Source organism: Saccopteryx leptura, chromosome 6 (assembly GCF_036850995.1).
Source record: "Saccopteryx leptura isolate mSacLep1 chromosome 6, mSacLep1_pri_phased_curated, whole genome shotgun sequence".
NCBI lineage: Eukaryota > Metazoa > Chordata > Mammalia > Chiroptera > Emballonuridae > Saccopteryx > Saccopteryx leptura.
In genome coordinates, this window is record NC_089508.1 from 44,064,908 (window position 1) to 44,083,015 (window position 18,108).

General features: G+C 37.7%; 1 protein-coding gene across 10 annotated transcripts in view; it reads right to left on the reverse strand.

Annotated features, from left to right (window-relative positions):
• KTN1 (kinectin 1) overlaps window positions 1–18,108 on the reverse strand; it is a 122,251-nt gene that overhangs the window by 42,731 nt on the left and 61,412 nt on the right. For all 10 annotated transcript variants that reach the window (XM_066344592.1, XM_066344601.1, XM_066344599.1 and 7 more), the window contains 10 exons: window positions 15,265–15,431; window positions 14,773–14,841; window positions 13,420–13,457; window positions 12,696–12,786; window positions 11,062–11,130; window positions 10,501–10,538; window positions 10,263–10,344; window positions 9,180–9,248; window positions 1,379–1,413; window positions 79–169 (listed from right to left, as the gene is read on the reverse strand). In XM_066344592.1, the coding sequence (XP_066200689.1) occupies window positions 79–169; window positions 1,379–1,413; window positions 9,180–9,248; window positions 10,263–10,344; window positions 10,501–10,538; window positions 11,062–11,130; window positions 12,696–12,786; window positions 13,420–13,457; window positions 14,773–14,841; window positions 15,265–15,431 (749 nt within the window). The remainder of the gene's footprint in view (window positions 1–78; window positions 170–1,378; window positions 1,414–9,179; window positions 9,249–10,262; window positions 10,345–10,500; window positions 10,539–11,061; window positions 11,131–12,695; window positions 12,787–13,419; window positions 13,458–14,772; window positions 14,842–15,264; window positions 15,432–18,108) is intronic.

Genomic DNA, 18,108 nt, shown 5'->3' on the forward strand with positions numbered 1-18,108 from the left:
CTAGGGGGGAAATCTTACACAAATCACAGTGAAACCCCATCACTGAAAACAAGAAAAACAAGTATCAAAGTGCTTTACATTCAATTCCTCTTCTTTAGTGGCCACCTGAATAAGTCCAGTTTCAAGTAATTCTTCCACAGTCTTCAACTTCTCATCTTTTTCTTGAATGCTGAAATTATATATTTAAAACATATGCATGAACTATTTTTCAAGGTAAATGAATGATATCATTCCTAAGTATTTTATGTGGATTAACTCCTGTGTCTTTAATAAAATTTATTATATTTTATATAAATTATAAAAATTATTATTATACTGTTTCTTATAAAATTTAATTCTAGAAACATTCCTGAGGATCTCTGATTATGGTCTAAGGCAGGGGTAGTCAACCTTTTTATACCTACCGCCCACTCTTCTATCTCTGTTAGTAGTAAAATTTTCTAACTGCCCACCGGTTCCAAAGTAATGGTGATTTATAAAGTAGGGAAGTAACTTCACTTTATAAAACTTATAAAGCAGAGTTACAGCAAGTTAAAGCATATAATAATAATTACTTACCAAGTACTTTATGTCGGATTTTCGCTAAGTTTGGCAGAATAAATCTTTATAAAACAACTTACTATAGTTAAATCTATCTTTTTTTTTTTTTTCCTGAAGTTGGAAACGGGGAGGCAGTCAGACAGACTCCTGCATGTGCCCGAATGGGATCCACCCGGCATGCCCTCCAGGGGGCGATGCTCTGCCCATCTGGGGCATTGCTCTGTTGCAACCAGAGCCATTCTAGCGCCTGAGGCAGAGGCCATAGAATAGAGCCATCCCCAGCGCCCAGGCCAACTTTGCTCCAATGGAGCCTTGGCTGCGGGAGGGGAAGAGAGAGACAGAGAGGAAGGAGAGGGGGAGGAGTTGAGAAGCAGATGGGCGCTTCTCCTGTGTGCCCTGGCTGGGAATCGAACCTGGGACTCCTGCACGCCAGGCCGACACTCTACCACTGAGCCAAACAGTCAGGGCCAAATCTATCTTTTTATTTATACTTTGGTTGCTCCGCTACCACCCACCATGAAAGCTGGAACGCCCACTAGTGGGCGGTAGGGGCCAGGTTGACTACCACTGATCTAAGGGTACTACTTCTTTACCAAAAGTAAAATGTGTCAAGTGATGCATGTTTACATGCTAGCCTAAACAAATAAATCATTGCCACACACAAGTCTCACAAATCTAATGTAATCCCAATCGTATCAATCAATAGCATACCACTCTCTTCCATTATGAAGTACAAAAATAATTTTGAGAATCTAGATTAATATAGTTAACAATTCTATTATCTCAATTTGGTAGAAGTGAGTCATTAAAATGTAAAAAGAAAATTTTAAACTCTTACCATTTTTCCATTTGTTCCACAACATCTTTATTAGGCTAAAATAAAAACCACCAAAGAGAGTTTAATTTACCAGGTTTGAGCGAGGTAAAACTAGTTTAGAAATAGTATTCTATAAAAAGTGGTTAGTTTTAGTAAATCCAAAATTTAGGAAGATGACCCATATTTAAACACTGCTAATAATTAAAGAGTTAATTTACCAAACATAAGACAGAAGAGAAGCAGCTACACAAGACAAAAAAGACGAAGTATAAAATAGGCTAGCAAAATGAATTATTACATTATAAATAATTCTTTAATTACTACAAAAGAAAATCTTAAGGATAAGAAGGGAAATTGCCTTAGTTCCTTTACATTAATTAATTCAGTTCTTCAAATATTAAATTTTTAAAAAGTCAAAGGGTTTAAGGCCTCCCGGGACAGGAAGGAGGTTCTGTTCTTTCCTTTTATAAACAGATTCTTTTTAACTTTTAAAACTAAGGTATAACATTTATACACGCAAGTGCAAAAACCCTTTGTACAACTCAAGGAATTTTTAATACATGTATGTTATATAACCACCACCCAGACCAATATATAGAATTGACTATAAATTGAAGAAGCTGCACATAAACACATCCTCCTTAATAAAGCATTAAAACATGACATGGGCCCTGGCCGGTTGGCTCAGTGATAGAGCGTCGGCCTGGCGTGCAGGAGTCCCAGGTTCAATTCCCGGCCAGGGCACACAGGAGAAGCGCCCATCTGCTTCTCCACCCTTCCCCCTCTCCTTCCTCTCTGTCTCTCTCTTCCCCCCTGCAGCCAAGGCTCCATTAGAGCAAAGTTGGCCCAAGCGCTGAGGATGGCTCTATGGCCTCTGCCTCAGGCGCTAGAATGGCTCTGGTTGCAACAGAGTGATGCCCCAGATGGGCAGAGCATTGCCCCCTGGTGGGCATGCCAGGTGGATCCCGGTTAGGCACATGTGGGAGTTTGTCTGACTGCCTCCCCATTTCCAACTTCAGAAAAATACAAAAATACACACACACAAAAAAAATGACATGTATGCTGACCCCTGCCACCCACCCATGGGGAAAGAAGTCCCCACGGTCACAATTTATTGTGTGTCCAGAAGCAGAGCTTCCCCTCAGCGTTTCCAGACCTTCAGGCAGCTAAGCACCCTAACAAAACAGGTTAAGGGTCTTTTCCCTTGAACATTGTCTTCCACCCATCCCTACCTGCTCTTTCCTTATTTCGCTAGTTTCTTAATTTCAGCAGTGTTATTACAACCATTTTTCACAAACATTATTAATTTTTCCATTGCCAAATCCAAATTCTAAGATACTACTTCTTACATATTTCTAAAATTAGCCCCCTTTTCTTCAATGGCCTAGGTTAGGCTCTCACCTTTACTCATCTCAACTATCACAATACCCTATTTCTTCTCCCTGTCTCTAGTCCATAAGGATTCTTTTGTGAGGCATACAGGAAGAATTTCAAATGGGAAAATCTTTCCTACCATCGGAAAGGAGTTAAGAGCTGTCAAAAGTATAGTATATCAGGTTTAAACTGTGAAAAATAAATCATACAATAGGTTTACAAATCTTTCATCAAGATAGTTTTTGTCCATCTTTATTTCCGACGGATAGCATCTCACATCAAGACTTAATACAGCCTGACCAGGCAGTGGCGCAATGGATAGAGCATTGGACTAGGACACGGAGGACTCAGGTTCGAAACCTCGAGGTCACCGGCTTGAGCACAGGCTCGATTGGTTTGAACAAGGCTCACCAGCTTGATCCCAAGGCCGCTGGCTTGAGCAAGGGGTCACTCAGTCTGCTGTAGCCCCCCCCCCCCCAATCAAGGCACATATGAGAAAACAATCAATGAACAACTTAAGGTGCCACAATGAAGAGTTGATGCTTCTCATCTCTCTCCCTTCCTGTCTGTCCCTATCTATCCCTCTCTCTTTCTCTGTCACACACACACACACACACACACACACACACACACACACACAAAGACTTAATACAAAACTTGTACTTAGGTATGGTGATAAAAGCTAACTACACTGACAGTGGTGATCAATTCATAATAAACACAAGTATCAAATCATTACGGTTTAACATATAAAACTAATATGTTAGGGTCAATCAAAGCTCAATTTTAAAAAAAGACACTATTAAGTCCAAGTTATCTGTGTCTTAACTAGTTGTATTTTACTTTTAGTCCTGCATACTTCTCTTCTACATAAATTCAAACACATCATTGTCACCAGAGTGATCTATCTAAAATGCTAGACAAAACACTTATTCCTTCTTTCAGCACCCTTCACTGGCATACCTACATGCTAAATCAAGTTCATGGTCCTTACACAGCATACAAAGTTCTTCATGATTGGGCCCTAGTGACACTCTACTCCTTACATCTCATACTATACAGTTCTACAACATGCCAATTCTACCATATACTGCCATGACATTTAACGCTCTATCTCCTTGGCCTGAATTGCTCCTTAGCTGTTTGGCAATTTAGTGGCCATTTTCAACATTAGGGTTAGCTGTCCTCTATTCTCTGTGCATCTTTATCCTCACTCTCCTTCCAGTAGAATTCATTATCTCTTCCTCTTAACCTGTACACACAGTTCAAGAATTTTATTGATCCCTTTTCTGGGTTATATATCTATCTCCACACTAAACCATATTCTTGAGAACAAGAACACAGTCACATTCATCTCTGTATCCTAGCATATACTCAAGTAGTAAATATATATTTAACAAAGTAAAATTCCCTTTAATGAAGTCACAGTTTAACAAGTACTGTTGGTAAACTGTTCATTCAGTATTCCATTGTACAAAACTGGCCCCGCTTAGTATCTATCCAACATTTTCACTTTATACATTATTGGTCTAACACAATCCAATTATTTTATTCCCTAGATGATTTTCAATTCTATATCTTATATAAAAATGCATTTTTTGGCAATAAAATATAACCAAGCAGTAGGGCAAAGAGAAAAAACTTCTTACTCCCACAGTTTTTACTTAATAACCTTGATCACTTAATCTTTAAAATCTACTAGAGCCTGACCAGGTGGTGGTGCAGTGGATAGAGCGTCGGACTGGGATTTGGAGGTCCCAGGTTCGAGACCTCAAGGTTGCCAGCTTGAGCGTGGGCTCATCTCGTTTGAGCAAAAGCTCACCAGCTTGGACCCACGGTCGCTGGCTTGAGCAAGGGGTTACTCGGTCCACTGAAGGCCCGCAGTCAAGGCACATATGAGAAAGCAATCAATGAACAACTAAGGTGCCGCAATGCTCAACGAAAAACTAATGATTGATGCTTCTTATCTCTCCTTTCCTGTCTATCTGTCCCTGTCTATCCCTCTCTGACTCTGTCTCTGTAAAAAAAAAAAAAAATCTACTAGAATAAGAATAAAAACATCATGCTTCTCCTTTGCTAAAAAGTCAAGATGCTCAAAAAGTAAGTAAAAGTACACCTAAGAACCCTCACCCAAAAGTTTAATTTTATTCTGAATAAATGAGATTTGTAACTGATTTATTTGCATCATCTATCCACAGCTGACATCAAAATGAACCTTTCCCTTCTTTTTTTTCCATTGATTTGAGTGAAAAGAAGGAGAAATGAAGGGGGAAGAGAGGGACAGAGGGAAAAAAGGGAGAAAGAGAGAAGCATCAACTAGTTTTACTTTGTTGTTCCACTTAGTTATGTACTCACTGATTGCTTCTCATATGCACCCTGAGCAGGGGTTGAACCCAGGACCTCTGATGCACCAGGTAAGATGCTTAATCCACTGCACCACCTGACCAAAGCTTTCTCTTCTTTAGTATACAGTTTACCTTACCTGGTATTTGTCTTTCTGCTTCCTACACCTCAAGAAACAACCTGGCAACATTGTTGGTTTCTGCTTCAATAAACTCAATCTTTTCTCCAGGATAAAAATCCATGGGGCAAAGGGACTAAATTATTTTACATAACTGAACTGTTCATATCTCAACTGTCATTTGGAATTCTGACTGCTGGGTAGGAAGGGGTTAAAGAAAAGTGGGAATGAAAAAAATGAACATTGTAGTAATCTTTAGCTCTTCTTTCATTAGCAATAACAATAAAATGACCAGAGAAAAATTCAAAGAGATGAGAGGGATAAGTCAGAACTACAACCAAAAACCTATTACAGTCATATGCTTTCTACAGTATTTTTAAAAAAAATAGTTTTCTGAACAAGAGAAAAATTCTAATTATCAAAGAGCAAACCTTAAATTAGTATCACAAAATGAGCTTCCACTCATCAAATTCTTTTAAATTTAAATAAAAAATTGTGACTATGAAACTTTTTCTATAGACTATAATTTCATAAAACCATTATTCATCAGTTATGTATTAAATACGTCTCATACTAAATGTTACTTTAACAATATCTAAAAGCACACAGAAACCTCAGAGTAGATAAAAGGCTGACTAAACAAGGTGAAAATTAGAGAATTTTTTTTCAATTAGAGAATTTTAAAAAAATATTTTTAGCCCTGGCCGGTTGGCTCAGCGGTAGAGCGTCGGCCTAGCGTGCGGAGGACCTGGGTTCGATTCCCGGCCAGGGCATACAGGAGAAGCGCCCATTTGCTTCTCCACCCCTCCGCAGCGCTTTCCTCTCTGTCTCTCTCTTCCCCTCCCGCAGCTAAGGCTCCATTGGAGCAAAGATGGCCCGGACGCTGGGGATGGCTCTGTGGCCTCTGCCTCAGGCGCTAGAGTGGCTCTGGTCGCAACATGGCGATGCCCCGGAGGGGCAGAGCATCGCCCCCTGGTGGGCAGAGCGTCGCCCCATGGTGGGCGTGCCGGGTGGATCCCGGTCGGGCGCATGTGGGAGTCTGTCTGACTGTCTCTCCCTGTTTCCAGCTTCAGAAAAATTAAAAAAAAAAAAAAAAAAAAAAAATTAAATGTTTTTATTATTAACTTCCATATATGATAGTTTATATATGAGATCAGAATGACAAGTCTCAGGGCATATTAGCTTTAAGAAAAAGAAAAATTTAAGGCTAATGGTTTTACTTTTGTCTAATAATAAAGAATACCATTTTTAGTACAGAACAAAAGTTAAAAGCTTTTTAAAACTAAGTTTTTTGTTTTAACCTCAGTAGAAGTTACTAGCACCTTTAATACTGGAATTCTAGGACAAATTCAGAAGTTTGTAGGCATTTGTTCTTATCTCCTAAGAAGTTAATTTTAGAAAGCTTAAAACTATATATATATATATATGAAAATAGGTGTTCCAGAATCTCTGATAACCAACTCACAAAAACTACATTGTGCCTGGCCAAAAGTAGCTTAGTTGATTCAAGTGTCATCCCAACGTGCCAAGGTTGAAGGTTTCATCCTGGTCAGGGCACATACAAGAATCAACCAGTGAAAGCATAAATAAGTGGAACAACAAATTGATGTCTGTCTCTCTATGGCTAAAAATTAATTTTAAAAATTAAAAAAAAATTCCATTCTGCTCTCCTGATAAGAATGAAAATAACCAAAAAACATCTATCATATTTAATTTAATCCAAGTCATTAATGTTGCCATCTCACAACTGGTATTTTACATAGCACTAAAAATTAAGTGTTGCCAATTAAGCTATAATCAGAGATTATAAAGTACAACCCGGACTTCAGAGATGGATGGATGATAAATTAAGAGATAGAAAAGAAGCTTACAATTGGTGAAAAATATACCACAACAGAAATAAGATTTAAGATAAGATTTGAATACCACTTTAGGATTATAGAAGAATGAAGTCATCCTGGTAAGAATGAATATCATCTGTTCAGAATTTTGTCCTTTATTACCTTCAGTTTGGAGGGAAAAAGAATATATAAAGTAATAAAGATGAGGCAAAGCACTTAATATCATATTGAAGGGAGGAGGAAAAAAGTGAAAAGTGGATTGTTCCCTGACAAGTAAACAGATGTTAATAAAATACTTGCAAAATACTTCCTCAGTAGGCTTTGGCCAGGTGAACTGAGTGGATAGAGTGCTATTCTAGCACACCGAGGTTACGAGTTTGATCCCTGGTCAGGACACATACAAGAAGCAACCAATGAGTGCACAACTAAAGGGAACTAAGTGAAACGAGTTGATGCTTCTCTTTCTCTCGCTCTCTCCTTTCTCCCCTATTCACCCTGCCCCCTTACCTCAATGGGGGGGGGGGGGGAATATATATATATATAAAAATATATATATATATATATAAAAAAATATATACATTGTGTTTTTCCAAAGTTAGAAGCAGGGAGGCAGTCAGACTCCCGTATGTGCCTGACTGGGATTCACCTGGTATGCCCACCAGGGGGCGATGCTCTGCCCATCTAGGGCATTACTCCGTTGCAGCTGGAGCCATTCTAGCACCTGAGGCAGAGGCCATGGAGTTGTCCTCACTGTGCCGGCCAATTTTGCTCCAATGGAGCCCCGGGTGTAGGAGGGGAAGAGAGATAGAGAGGAAGGAGAAGGGGAAGGGTGGAGTTGCAGATGGGTGCTTCTCCTGTGTGCCCTGAACAGGAATCGAACCTGGGACTTCCACACGCTGGGCCAACACTCTACCGTTGAGCCAACCGGCCAGGGAATGCAAAATTAAAAAAAAAATACTTCCATAGTATTTGGCATAGCTACTTATACCAATTCAATACCTGCATAAATGTGGATTTGAAAATAAAAAAGCACGCATCTGCTGAAGAAAGTGCTATCATCTGCAATAACTTACATTTCAGCTTCTAATAAAAGTGCATTCTACAAATTTAACAGTATTAGAAACACAGGCAACACTTCTATTCCAATGTATCATTGAACATCAAGAGTTTCTGCAACAGTTTTAAAACTGCAATTTGAAGAGCTGTGTAAGAGAAGAGTATGAAGACAATGCTTAGGAACAGGCACAAAGTGGATGCTGCATGGGGCTCTAGTTTAAGGAGCCATGCTTATGCAGGCTGCTATAGTTTTGATGACTTATTATAAATATAGAAAAAAGTATAGCAGTATGAGGTGGAAATGAGGCAGAAAAAATACTCTAAGGTAAAGGTATTAAGGTTTAAGATGACTGTTAAATGCAAGGCACTCCAGTGGTTGGCAAACTCATTAGTCATCAGAGCCAAATATCAACAGTACAACGATTGAAATTTCTTTTGAGAGCCAAATGTTTTAAACTTAAACTATAAGTAGGTACATTCCTTATCAAGGTAGCGCCTGCACGTGGTATTTTGTAGAAGAGACACACTCAAGGGGCAAAGAGCCATGTGTGGCTCATGAGCCGCAGTTTGCCAACCAGGGCCTAGGCTAAGCATATAGATCAACTTACCCATTTAAATCTACCAAACTTATGATGTAAATAAAATATGGAAAGATTTGGGATGAGAGAAAGATTAAGCAATCTTATCATCATCACTCTGCTTTAAGTGCTGATATTAAGTTTGAAGCCCATTCTCTTAAGAAACCATGCTGCCTTAGAGAAAGTGAGGCTCCAAGCCTAAAGGCTTTTATCCTGAGAGCCAAATGTATCAAAATGACTTTAAAAATTATTTTTATGCATCCTGTTATACTTTTCTTTCTTTTGGAGAGAAATGCTTATAAACATATTAGCATTAACTTCCTCTCGGGAAGACAAGTTATATTTTCCTTAATTTAGATATTTGATAAGCACAAGAACATTAGAAATGCAATTAAAAAACATGTATACTTAAGCAAAATTTCTCAAACTGAATGAGTTTGTTACTATCTAAGAAGCACCAGATCTTGTTATATATTGGATATTTCTACCTTGTAACTCACGAAAAGCCTTACCTGTTCAGAAACAAGAGTCTGTAGCTTCTGAACTTCTAATTGTAATGCTTTGTTTTGATCACTTAAAATCTGGAAGAAAGAATCTCAATTTACTGTTTCATTTTTTAGAAAAGATAACAAAGCAATCACTTGAATGGGTTTTTTTAAAAAAATCAAATCCCTATTATTGCTTTAAGTACTAAAAAAGTGACAGGTAAATTATATACTGACATATATGGTAAGAACACATTTCACATGGCTCCATTTTCAGTTCCAGTGAATACATTCCAGAGTATAGGAATATAGTACTAGTATAAAGTAAATGTAAAATAATCTCTAAAACCACAATTCCTACTGAGCTCCCTAATTCAGTCATGTAGTTTATCCCAAAATAGTGTTAACACTATGCTTGAAACTGTTTTCATGTGTATTTCACAGAGTTGAACAGTTTGTGCCAATGGAATCTGGGAAACCCTGCTTTCATAAGCAAATACAGTACTTACAGGATTCCTATTAAATAAATGCAAAAAAAAAAAAAAAGCAAATCACACTACAAAGAGATGCACCCTGGCAATCAGAATGCTTTACACCAGTGGTTTTCAACCTCCAATCCACCAGAAATTTCATGCTGGTCCGCAAACGAGTTAACCACCCTGATGCTGTACGAAGATTACAGAGTCTGTAAGCATCATGTCTATAATCTTCGTGCAACATCAGGGTGGTTAATTCTTTCATGGAGCAGCACGAAATTTCTGCAGAACAGCAGTTGAAAAACACTGCTTTATACTACAGCACTCAAGCTGTTTGACCATGACCAAAAACTAGCACCATACCAACAACGGAGGCAATAAAATCATCACAAACTACCAACTGAAAACTAGAGAAAAGGCTGGGGGGCAGGGACAAGTTTCAAAAGACCACTATAAGAGATAAAATAATCTAGGCAAAAAGTCTATGATAAAATTCATTGTTTTAACTAATGAACTATAGAAACACTGTTTCAGAGTCATTACATATAAAAGCAGTATTTCTAGATTCACTTCAACTGAAAACTGTTACAAAGCTGCTCAAACAAAAGCTGAGTAGACAACCTTAATCACACACCTTAAATTCATCCATTTTGTTTGAAACTTCACATTGTAGCTGCTCTTCAAGCAATCTTATTTTATCATCCTTAACATGAATACTAAGAAAGAAAAAAAATCAATTAAAAGACTTCTTATATACATAAAGTTTACATAAGTTATGTGCATAATTTATCAGTTATAAGCAGCAGTATTTCTGTAATTACAGTTGGATATAAATGTATGAATGGTTCCATATACAATAATACATTAATCACCTTTTTTGCATTTTCTCCAGTTCATGTGCAGCAGCAGCCTATTTAGAATGAGATGAGAATTATATTATTTCTCATGAAGCACTCTAAACTATTCTTGTACTTTTTTTCTTTATAGCTAAAAGTTACATTTTCATACATCTCAACTAAATAAAGTTAAGGCTATATCATATATTTCTATAATACTTTTTGCTGTTCAATATTTTGTACTTCTCACTGATCCACTTTTATACTAATAAAATGATATATCCTTTTTTAATTAAATAGAAGAAGGCTAAAACACATCAGAACATTAAGACTGTCTTAACTGTTCCTTTGATATCTCCAAAGTGGTTAATTCATTACATCAGACATTAATTTCAACATGAAAATAGTTAACACCTAGGTGGATTGTCATAGTCAAATAGAAGAGGCTTTCAACAACACATCATGCCATCAGACACAAGTAAACATTACATTTATTTACTACCTAGTTGAGTACAATTAGGGTTTGTAATACCAATAAAAATGAGTACAGACAAACTGAAATTCTGAGGTAAATGCTCAAAAGCAATAAAAAGCTACCTGTTCATTAGCCAAGGCCTGTAATTTTTGCACTTCAGCTTTTAATAAGAAATTCATATTCTGTATATCCTAGAACAAGAAGGAAAACAGAAATATTTAATGTAGCCCTGGATGGCTGGCTCAGTGGCAGGCAGAGCATGGATCCAGCATGTAGAAGTCCCAGGTTCGATTCCTGGTCAGGGCACACAGGAGGATGACCATCTGCTTCTCCTCCCTCCCTCCCCACCCCACCCTTTTCCTCTTCCCCCTCCTGCAGCCATGGCTCAACTGATTCCAGAGCATCGGCCCCAGGTGCTGAGTATGGCTCCATGGAGTCTCGCCTCAGGCACTAAATATAGCTCGGTTGTGAGCAGTCCCCAGATGGGGGCTGCCACACAAATCCCTCTCAGGGTGTATGTGGGAGAGTGTCTCTGTATCTCCCCTACTCTCACTTAAAAAAAAAATTAGAGGATATTTTATCACTTCATATTCATTTTGAAATATCCCACAATACATATATATATACTGCTCACAAAAGTTAGGGGATATTTCAAAATGAATATGAAGCGATAAAAATCCCCTAATTTTTGTGAGCATATATATAAATATATATATTTAATATAATTGACTTCAGAGTTTGTAAAACTATTCTACTTAAGCAAAGGTCTCAAAGCAAGTCTCGGCCCTGGCCAGTTGGCTCAGTGGTAGAGCGTCGGCCTGGCGTGAGGGGGACCCGGGTTCGATTCCCGGCCAGGGCACATAGGAGAAGCGTCCATTTGCTTCTCCACCCCTCCCCCTCCTTCCTCTCTGTCTCTCTTCCCCTCCCGCAGCGAGGCTCCATTGGAGCAAAGATGGCCCGGGCGCTGGGGATGGCTCCTTGGCCTCTGCCCCAGGCGCTAGAGTGGCTCTGGTTGCGGCAGTGCAATGCCCCGGAGGGGCAGAGCATCGCCCCCTGGTGGGCGTGCCGGGTGGATCCCGGTCGGGCACATGCGGGAGTCTGTCTGGCTGTCTCTCCCAGTTTCCAGCTTCAGAAAAATACAGGAAAAAAAAAAAAGCAAGTCTCAAATTATAATTTCTTAAATTAGAAAGAGAAACCATCAATTCCTGTTGTTTAGCATATTTCCAAATTCTATTGTGTAAATTACTTTAAATGATATCTAAGAAAAATCTTTTAGTGCCTGACCAGCAATGGCACAGTGGAATGAGCATTGGCCCGGGACACTGAGAGCCCCAGATAACAACCCTGAGGTCACTGGCTAGAGCGCATGGACTTATTGGCTTGAGCACAGGCTTGCCAGTTTGAGTGCAGGTTCCAAGGTCATTGGCTCAGCTTGAGCCCCAGTCAAGGTACATATGAGAAGCAATCAATAAAACTAAAGTGAAGCAATGACTTGATGCTTCTCATCTCTCTGCTCCACCCCCCTTCCTGTCTCTAAGAAAAATAAAAATAAATAAGAATTTAAAAAAAGAAAACTCTTCAAATTTTTCCTCTTAAAGGCCTAGAATGGATTTTATAATTTAGAAAAGAGATACTTTACTCAAATGAATTCTAGAGTATTTTCCATTCTTCATAGACTCATATACAGTACTAACTACAAGATCAAAGTAATTCAAAGCTTATAAAATACTGCAGCCATTTATGAAAATTACAGTACCTTAAGTTCTTCCTCTTTACTTGTTAAATGATCATGTTCATTTGCTAAAGAATCTTCAGTCTGTTTTATCTGCTTATCCTTTTCTGCAATCCTTTAACAGGAAAAAATTTGTACTTCAATAAGCATTTAGATGTCAAACCACAAACCAAAAGATTAAAAGCCTTAAATATGGTCATCTTTATGTTAGTAATTTCTCACATAACTGTACCTTCCATTCGTAGTCCCTTTCAGTCTAGGAATAACTGTCGTATGCATTATTACAACACCTTAAAATACCTACTGCTGTTTTAAAACTTAAGGTCAAAGAGGTCATTCTTTTTAAGCACAGAAGACTAAAAATATCAAAACCAGATTTTAGAGCTTCTGAACTCAATTATACAATACATAAAAAAACAGAACTTTGTTTTGAGCACCACCATACAGTCAGCTACAGAGTACCTACAACTACTTATTAGACACAAAAACTAATTTACTTCCACTGATCTCTCCCACATAACTGCTCAAGCCCAAATGAAAGTAAATTTCCCCAACTCTTTTTATGATGAAGATATAAAAGCACCAAATCACTGAGGGGGCAGAGGAAAGGGAGGAAGAGCAAAAGTAGCTCCTAATCTAGTTGAGAATATTTTCTGAAGTTAGAATAAAAAGTTAAGTGTTGAATCTAACAGGTATCAGTTAATGGTGAATAAGCAATTGTAAGAGAAATGGAGAAAGGCAGGCTTACACTTTATGTAATTCTTCTGCTAGAACTGAAGCAGAGGTCTAAGAGAGAAAACAAGTGTCAACACAAAAGGATTTAAGACAAAGTTTAAAAGTTGTACAATAACACAAAACTTTAAAAATTAAAAGAAATTGAAGTATTAAAAATTGTTAAGGAAGCATCTGGCCCATGATGAGTGTTCAATAAATAGTACTATTATTTTGAAGGAAAATTTGATCACCAACAACCAACAAAGCAACAAAACATGGGGAAAACAGCCATAAAGCCCATTTTCATCCCTGTGCTTTTCCGAACAATTTCCAATAATGAAATAATATAGTTCTTGATTAAGGAAAGAATTAAGTTTTTGGTACTACCTATGCTCTTCTTTATTTTTAAAAGGTACTTATAGCATCCCCTAAGTACTTAACTCCTGATAAATTCTCTAGAGCTACTTCTGAGCTAATAACTTAAGATTTCAATACAATCTGAATTGATAATTCATATACAACCATAACACACAAACATCCTTTTCTACATTAAACAATTCTTTCCAATTAACTTTACAGGTCTACGACGAAATCAAGTGGAAAAATAAATGTTCGCTTATCTCAATGTTTTGAAATTCAAAATTTGTCTGAACCTTAAAAACTAGCTGTTAATGTTAAAACTACTTTTTATACAGAAATGTGACTTCTGTTCTAAGCTAATACTTTTTCTACAAAGTTTATAGAATTTTAAAGTTGAATAATTAAAATTAATTATGTATATTATGGAAACAAGTACTAGGACATTTTTTCTTTTTTCTTAATGTTGTACTATTTATATTTTAAAGACTAGAGCTATCTATCAATCATGTTACATAAAAATGCTGCCAAAGAAAACAGGTCTTATAATACCACTTGCAAAACTTTGGAAAAGTTTCTCCACTTACTGAACTGAAATACAAATCTTATAATGACCCTTTTACATCTATATTCTGAGAGTTATGGTTAATATACTGCTACCACCTGAGGGCATATAAAATTTTCCCTCATGGCTAGTCAACATTAGTGAACACTTCTAATACGTAAATTCTATTCTTGATACCATTTGGCCAATTCCTCCTGTTTTGTGACAGAACTGTGGACATTTTTTCCTACTATAGCAAAAACTCTCTAACCCACCCCTCAATGAGCTGGATTTGAATTTTATACTGTTTTCCCAAAGCACTGTATATAATTATCAGAGTGTCTGGCATTCAGGATCATCAATGCTGATTCATTGACCAGTCTCCCAACTACTAATCCAGTGCTCAGCACTCAACAGGTACTCTGAAGATTAGTTTCCCAGCTTGGAAGCTATTAGTAACAATAAGCAATAAGAAAGCACCATTACCTGGGCTGCTATCTGGGAATGAAACTGTTGAATTTGGGCTTTCAAAGCCTCGTTCTGCTCCAAAATATCCTTTCATAAATACCAAAAAGAAGAGGGGGGGAAAGTATGCTGTTACCAAATGTAGCAATGCACATGAACAAAATGAATTACAGGCACATGGGTTTTTCTTTAAAAAATCATTCTTAGATTACAAAAGGCACCGTTTTAAAACAATGATGATTAGGCTTTCTTTTTGGAGAGATAATTTATAAGGTAGAAATTAAGAATATATTCTGCTCTTCCTACTATAATACAAAAAGCCTAAGACTGTGGGTGAGGACATCTTCACGTATATATTCAAACACACCATATTGTGACAACAGCTCAAATCTAAAATTTTAATTATTTATCACCACTCCAGAATTAGGATAAGGTAGACTATCCTCTCTCTGCTACAGAGACACATCCAACAATTGCCCACCTTTATTTTTTAAAAGAGAGAAAATTAGATACCTGAACTTGCATTTGTAGAGACTCTTCTTTGTTCACCCTTTTTTGTTCTGATTCCATTAACTGCATTAGTCTTTGCTCCAACTGCTGTTTTGATACCAAGGTATCTGTAAGCTTACTATGCAGACTCTGTACTTCATTTTCTTTGGCCACAAATTTACTCTGTAAATCTGCAACAAAGCATTGCATTTTACAAAAACTTCTTATTTTCCAGTTACTGCTATTCAAGTTTTACTGTAGGCAATATCTCCTCTAGAAAACCTTCCTTGACTCTCTTCTCTACTTCCCTTTTCCTGCATATGACTCCCTTGAACAGCCTAAGCTTACTTTGAATCTCAGTATCTGCCACATGGTACCAATTCATCTCCTCTCCCAGTTTTTTAAATCAAAGATTGCCTTTCCTGAATCCAGAGCTGTGTCCAAGGCTTGACACACAATACATACTCAATAAATGTGTTAACTGAATAGTACATGGATGTTTAAAAATGTTATCCTTTTCTTGAAAGCGTTCTTTATTTTCCCAAAGACACTTTTTGTTAAGTTATTTTGTGAATTTCTTATAAATTCCCTGTAATCTCCTACCTAGGAAACAAGAAAGCAGCTGAAAGCTGACAGATGTCCTAGTGTGCAATAAAGGAAAACTATTCTGTCTGCTTCTCTTATTAACAATAACCCACAAAACAGGAAAAAAAAAGAGAAACAAACATAAACTGTTCTTGATATAATGAGATATAAATGTAACTCCAAATCACAAGAAATTAAGACAAAATGAATAGCGAATCACTAACTTGTCAGAGACAAGGAGACAAGTAAAGGGAAAGTGTTTCAGAAACCTAGAAACAGGAAATCAAGATTTCAGGCATTATGAAAGCTGCCTCCTGCCCCATAACAATCAAGCCCAAAATAGGGAAGAGGGATGACAGAGACAGAACACAGACAGCTACTACCATGGATAGAGAAGCAAGTACAAGGAAGAAGAAGAAATGTATATATGTGTCTATGTGTATCAGGTTCTAAGAACAGTGAGGTTTTTTTCATAAGAAGTCACATATCAGAAATGGGACACAATTTAGCTCCTGAAAACTAAACATATAATAGTAATGTCCAGCTTTAGAACTAAGAAGAGTATATTTCTTAGAAGCAACAGTATACATTAAATCTGTGGGAAAAACTATTTCCAAACCAGAACTCTACATTCAGTCAAACTACAAATCAAGCATGAAAGTAGAAAGAATAAAAGTACTTTCAGATATACAAAGCCTCAACAAATGTACTTAAAGGCATATTCTTCTGAAGCCACTAAAAGATATGCTATTATTAAATGAGGGAGGAAAGCTAGAAAGATGGCAGTGACGCGGGAGACAGGAAACAATGAGAGACAAAAGGAAGTCTCAGGAAGATAGCTATGGAGCAAACCTAAAAAGTAATGGGTACTCAAACAGGAAGACTAAGGGCTCCAGAGGGATATCCCCAGGAAAAACAGAAGGTTCTCCAGTATCTAACATGTTGAGAAGCTAGGGGAGAGAAAAGTCTAAAGGAAGTTAAACTATAGGTAAAAATGTAAGTGATAACACTAATTTTAAAAATAAGTTCATGTATCTTTTTTTTTTTTGTATTTTTCTGAAGTGAGAAGCCGGGGAGAGGCAGGCAGACAGACTCCTGCATGTGCTGACCGGTATCCACCTGGCAAGCCCACCAGGGGGCATTGCTCAGTTGCAGCCAGAACCATTCTAGGGCCTGAGGCAGAGGCCATGGAGCCATCCTCAGTGCCCAGGTCAACTTTGCTCCAATGGAGCCTTGGCTGCGGGAGGGGAAGAGATAAAAAGAAAGAAGTGGGGAAGGGTAGAGAAGCAGATGGACACTTCTCCTGTGTGCCCTGGTCGAGAATTGAACCTGGGACTTCCACATGCTAGGCCGACGCTCTACCTCTGAGTCAACCAGCCAGGGCCAAAAATAAGCTAATGTATCTTAACATAAACTTTGCATACACAGAAAAAGGCCTTTGATATCTTGGATATATTTAAATATTGAATCAAAGGGAAGTACTTGGGGAAGAAAAAAAAATCAGAGGAAACCAAAGGTCAAAAAAGCCAAACTCAGCATGATCTATCCTATTGTTTAAAATAATAGTTTATTAGCTCACCACCTCTTTCGTGAGAGAAAGGGCGTAGTGGAAACATAAATGACATACACCAGGGGTCAGGAACCTATGGCTCGCAAGCCAGATGTGGCTTTTTTGATGGCTGCATCTGGCTCGCAGACAAATCTTTAATAAAAAAATGTTAAAAATATAAAACATTCTCATGTATTACAATCCATTCATTTCCTACTGCTCATGTTCATGGTTGCGGGTGGCTGGAGCCAATCACAGCTGTCCCCCGGGACAACACCAAATTTTTATTGTATAATGCATAAAGTACATGGGTCGTTGTATGGCTCTCACGGAATTACATTTTAAAATATGTGTCATTCATGGCTCTCTTAGCCAAAAAGGTTCCCGACCCCTGACATACACGATACAAGCTCCATTATCTCCCCAATGGATTCATCAAATTAAGATTAAGTGGTGGAAGTTAGTACAGTACTTAAGTTGTAGGCAGTTTTAAGTTGACTACTTGGAATAGTAATGCTCTTGCTGTTTTTCTCTTCGCAATATTGGAAGTGAGTCCTTCCTTAGAAACAAAAAATTAAATGAAGAGCTGATCAAAGAACCAAAGAGAATAAATATGTACAGAAAGAAAACACACACAGCTAGGCTCCCATTACCCAATTATGGACTATAATTTTTCTGGAATTTCCTACTTCAGACAAAAACTCTAGGAAATGTTACATAAAGGTACTCTGAAA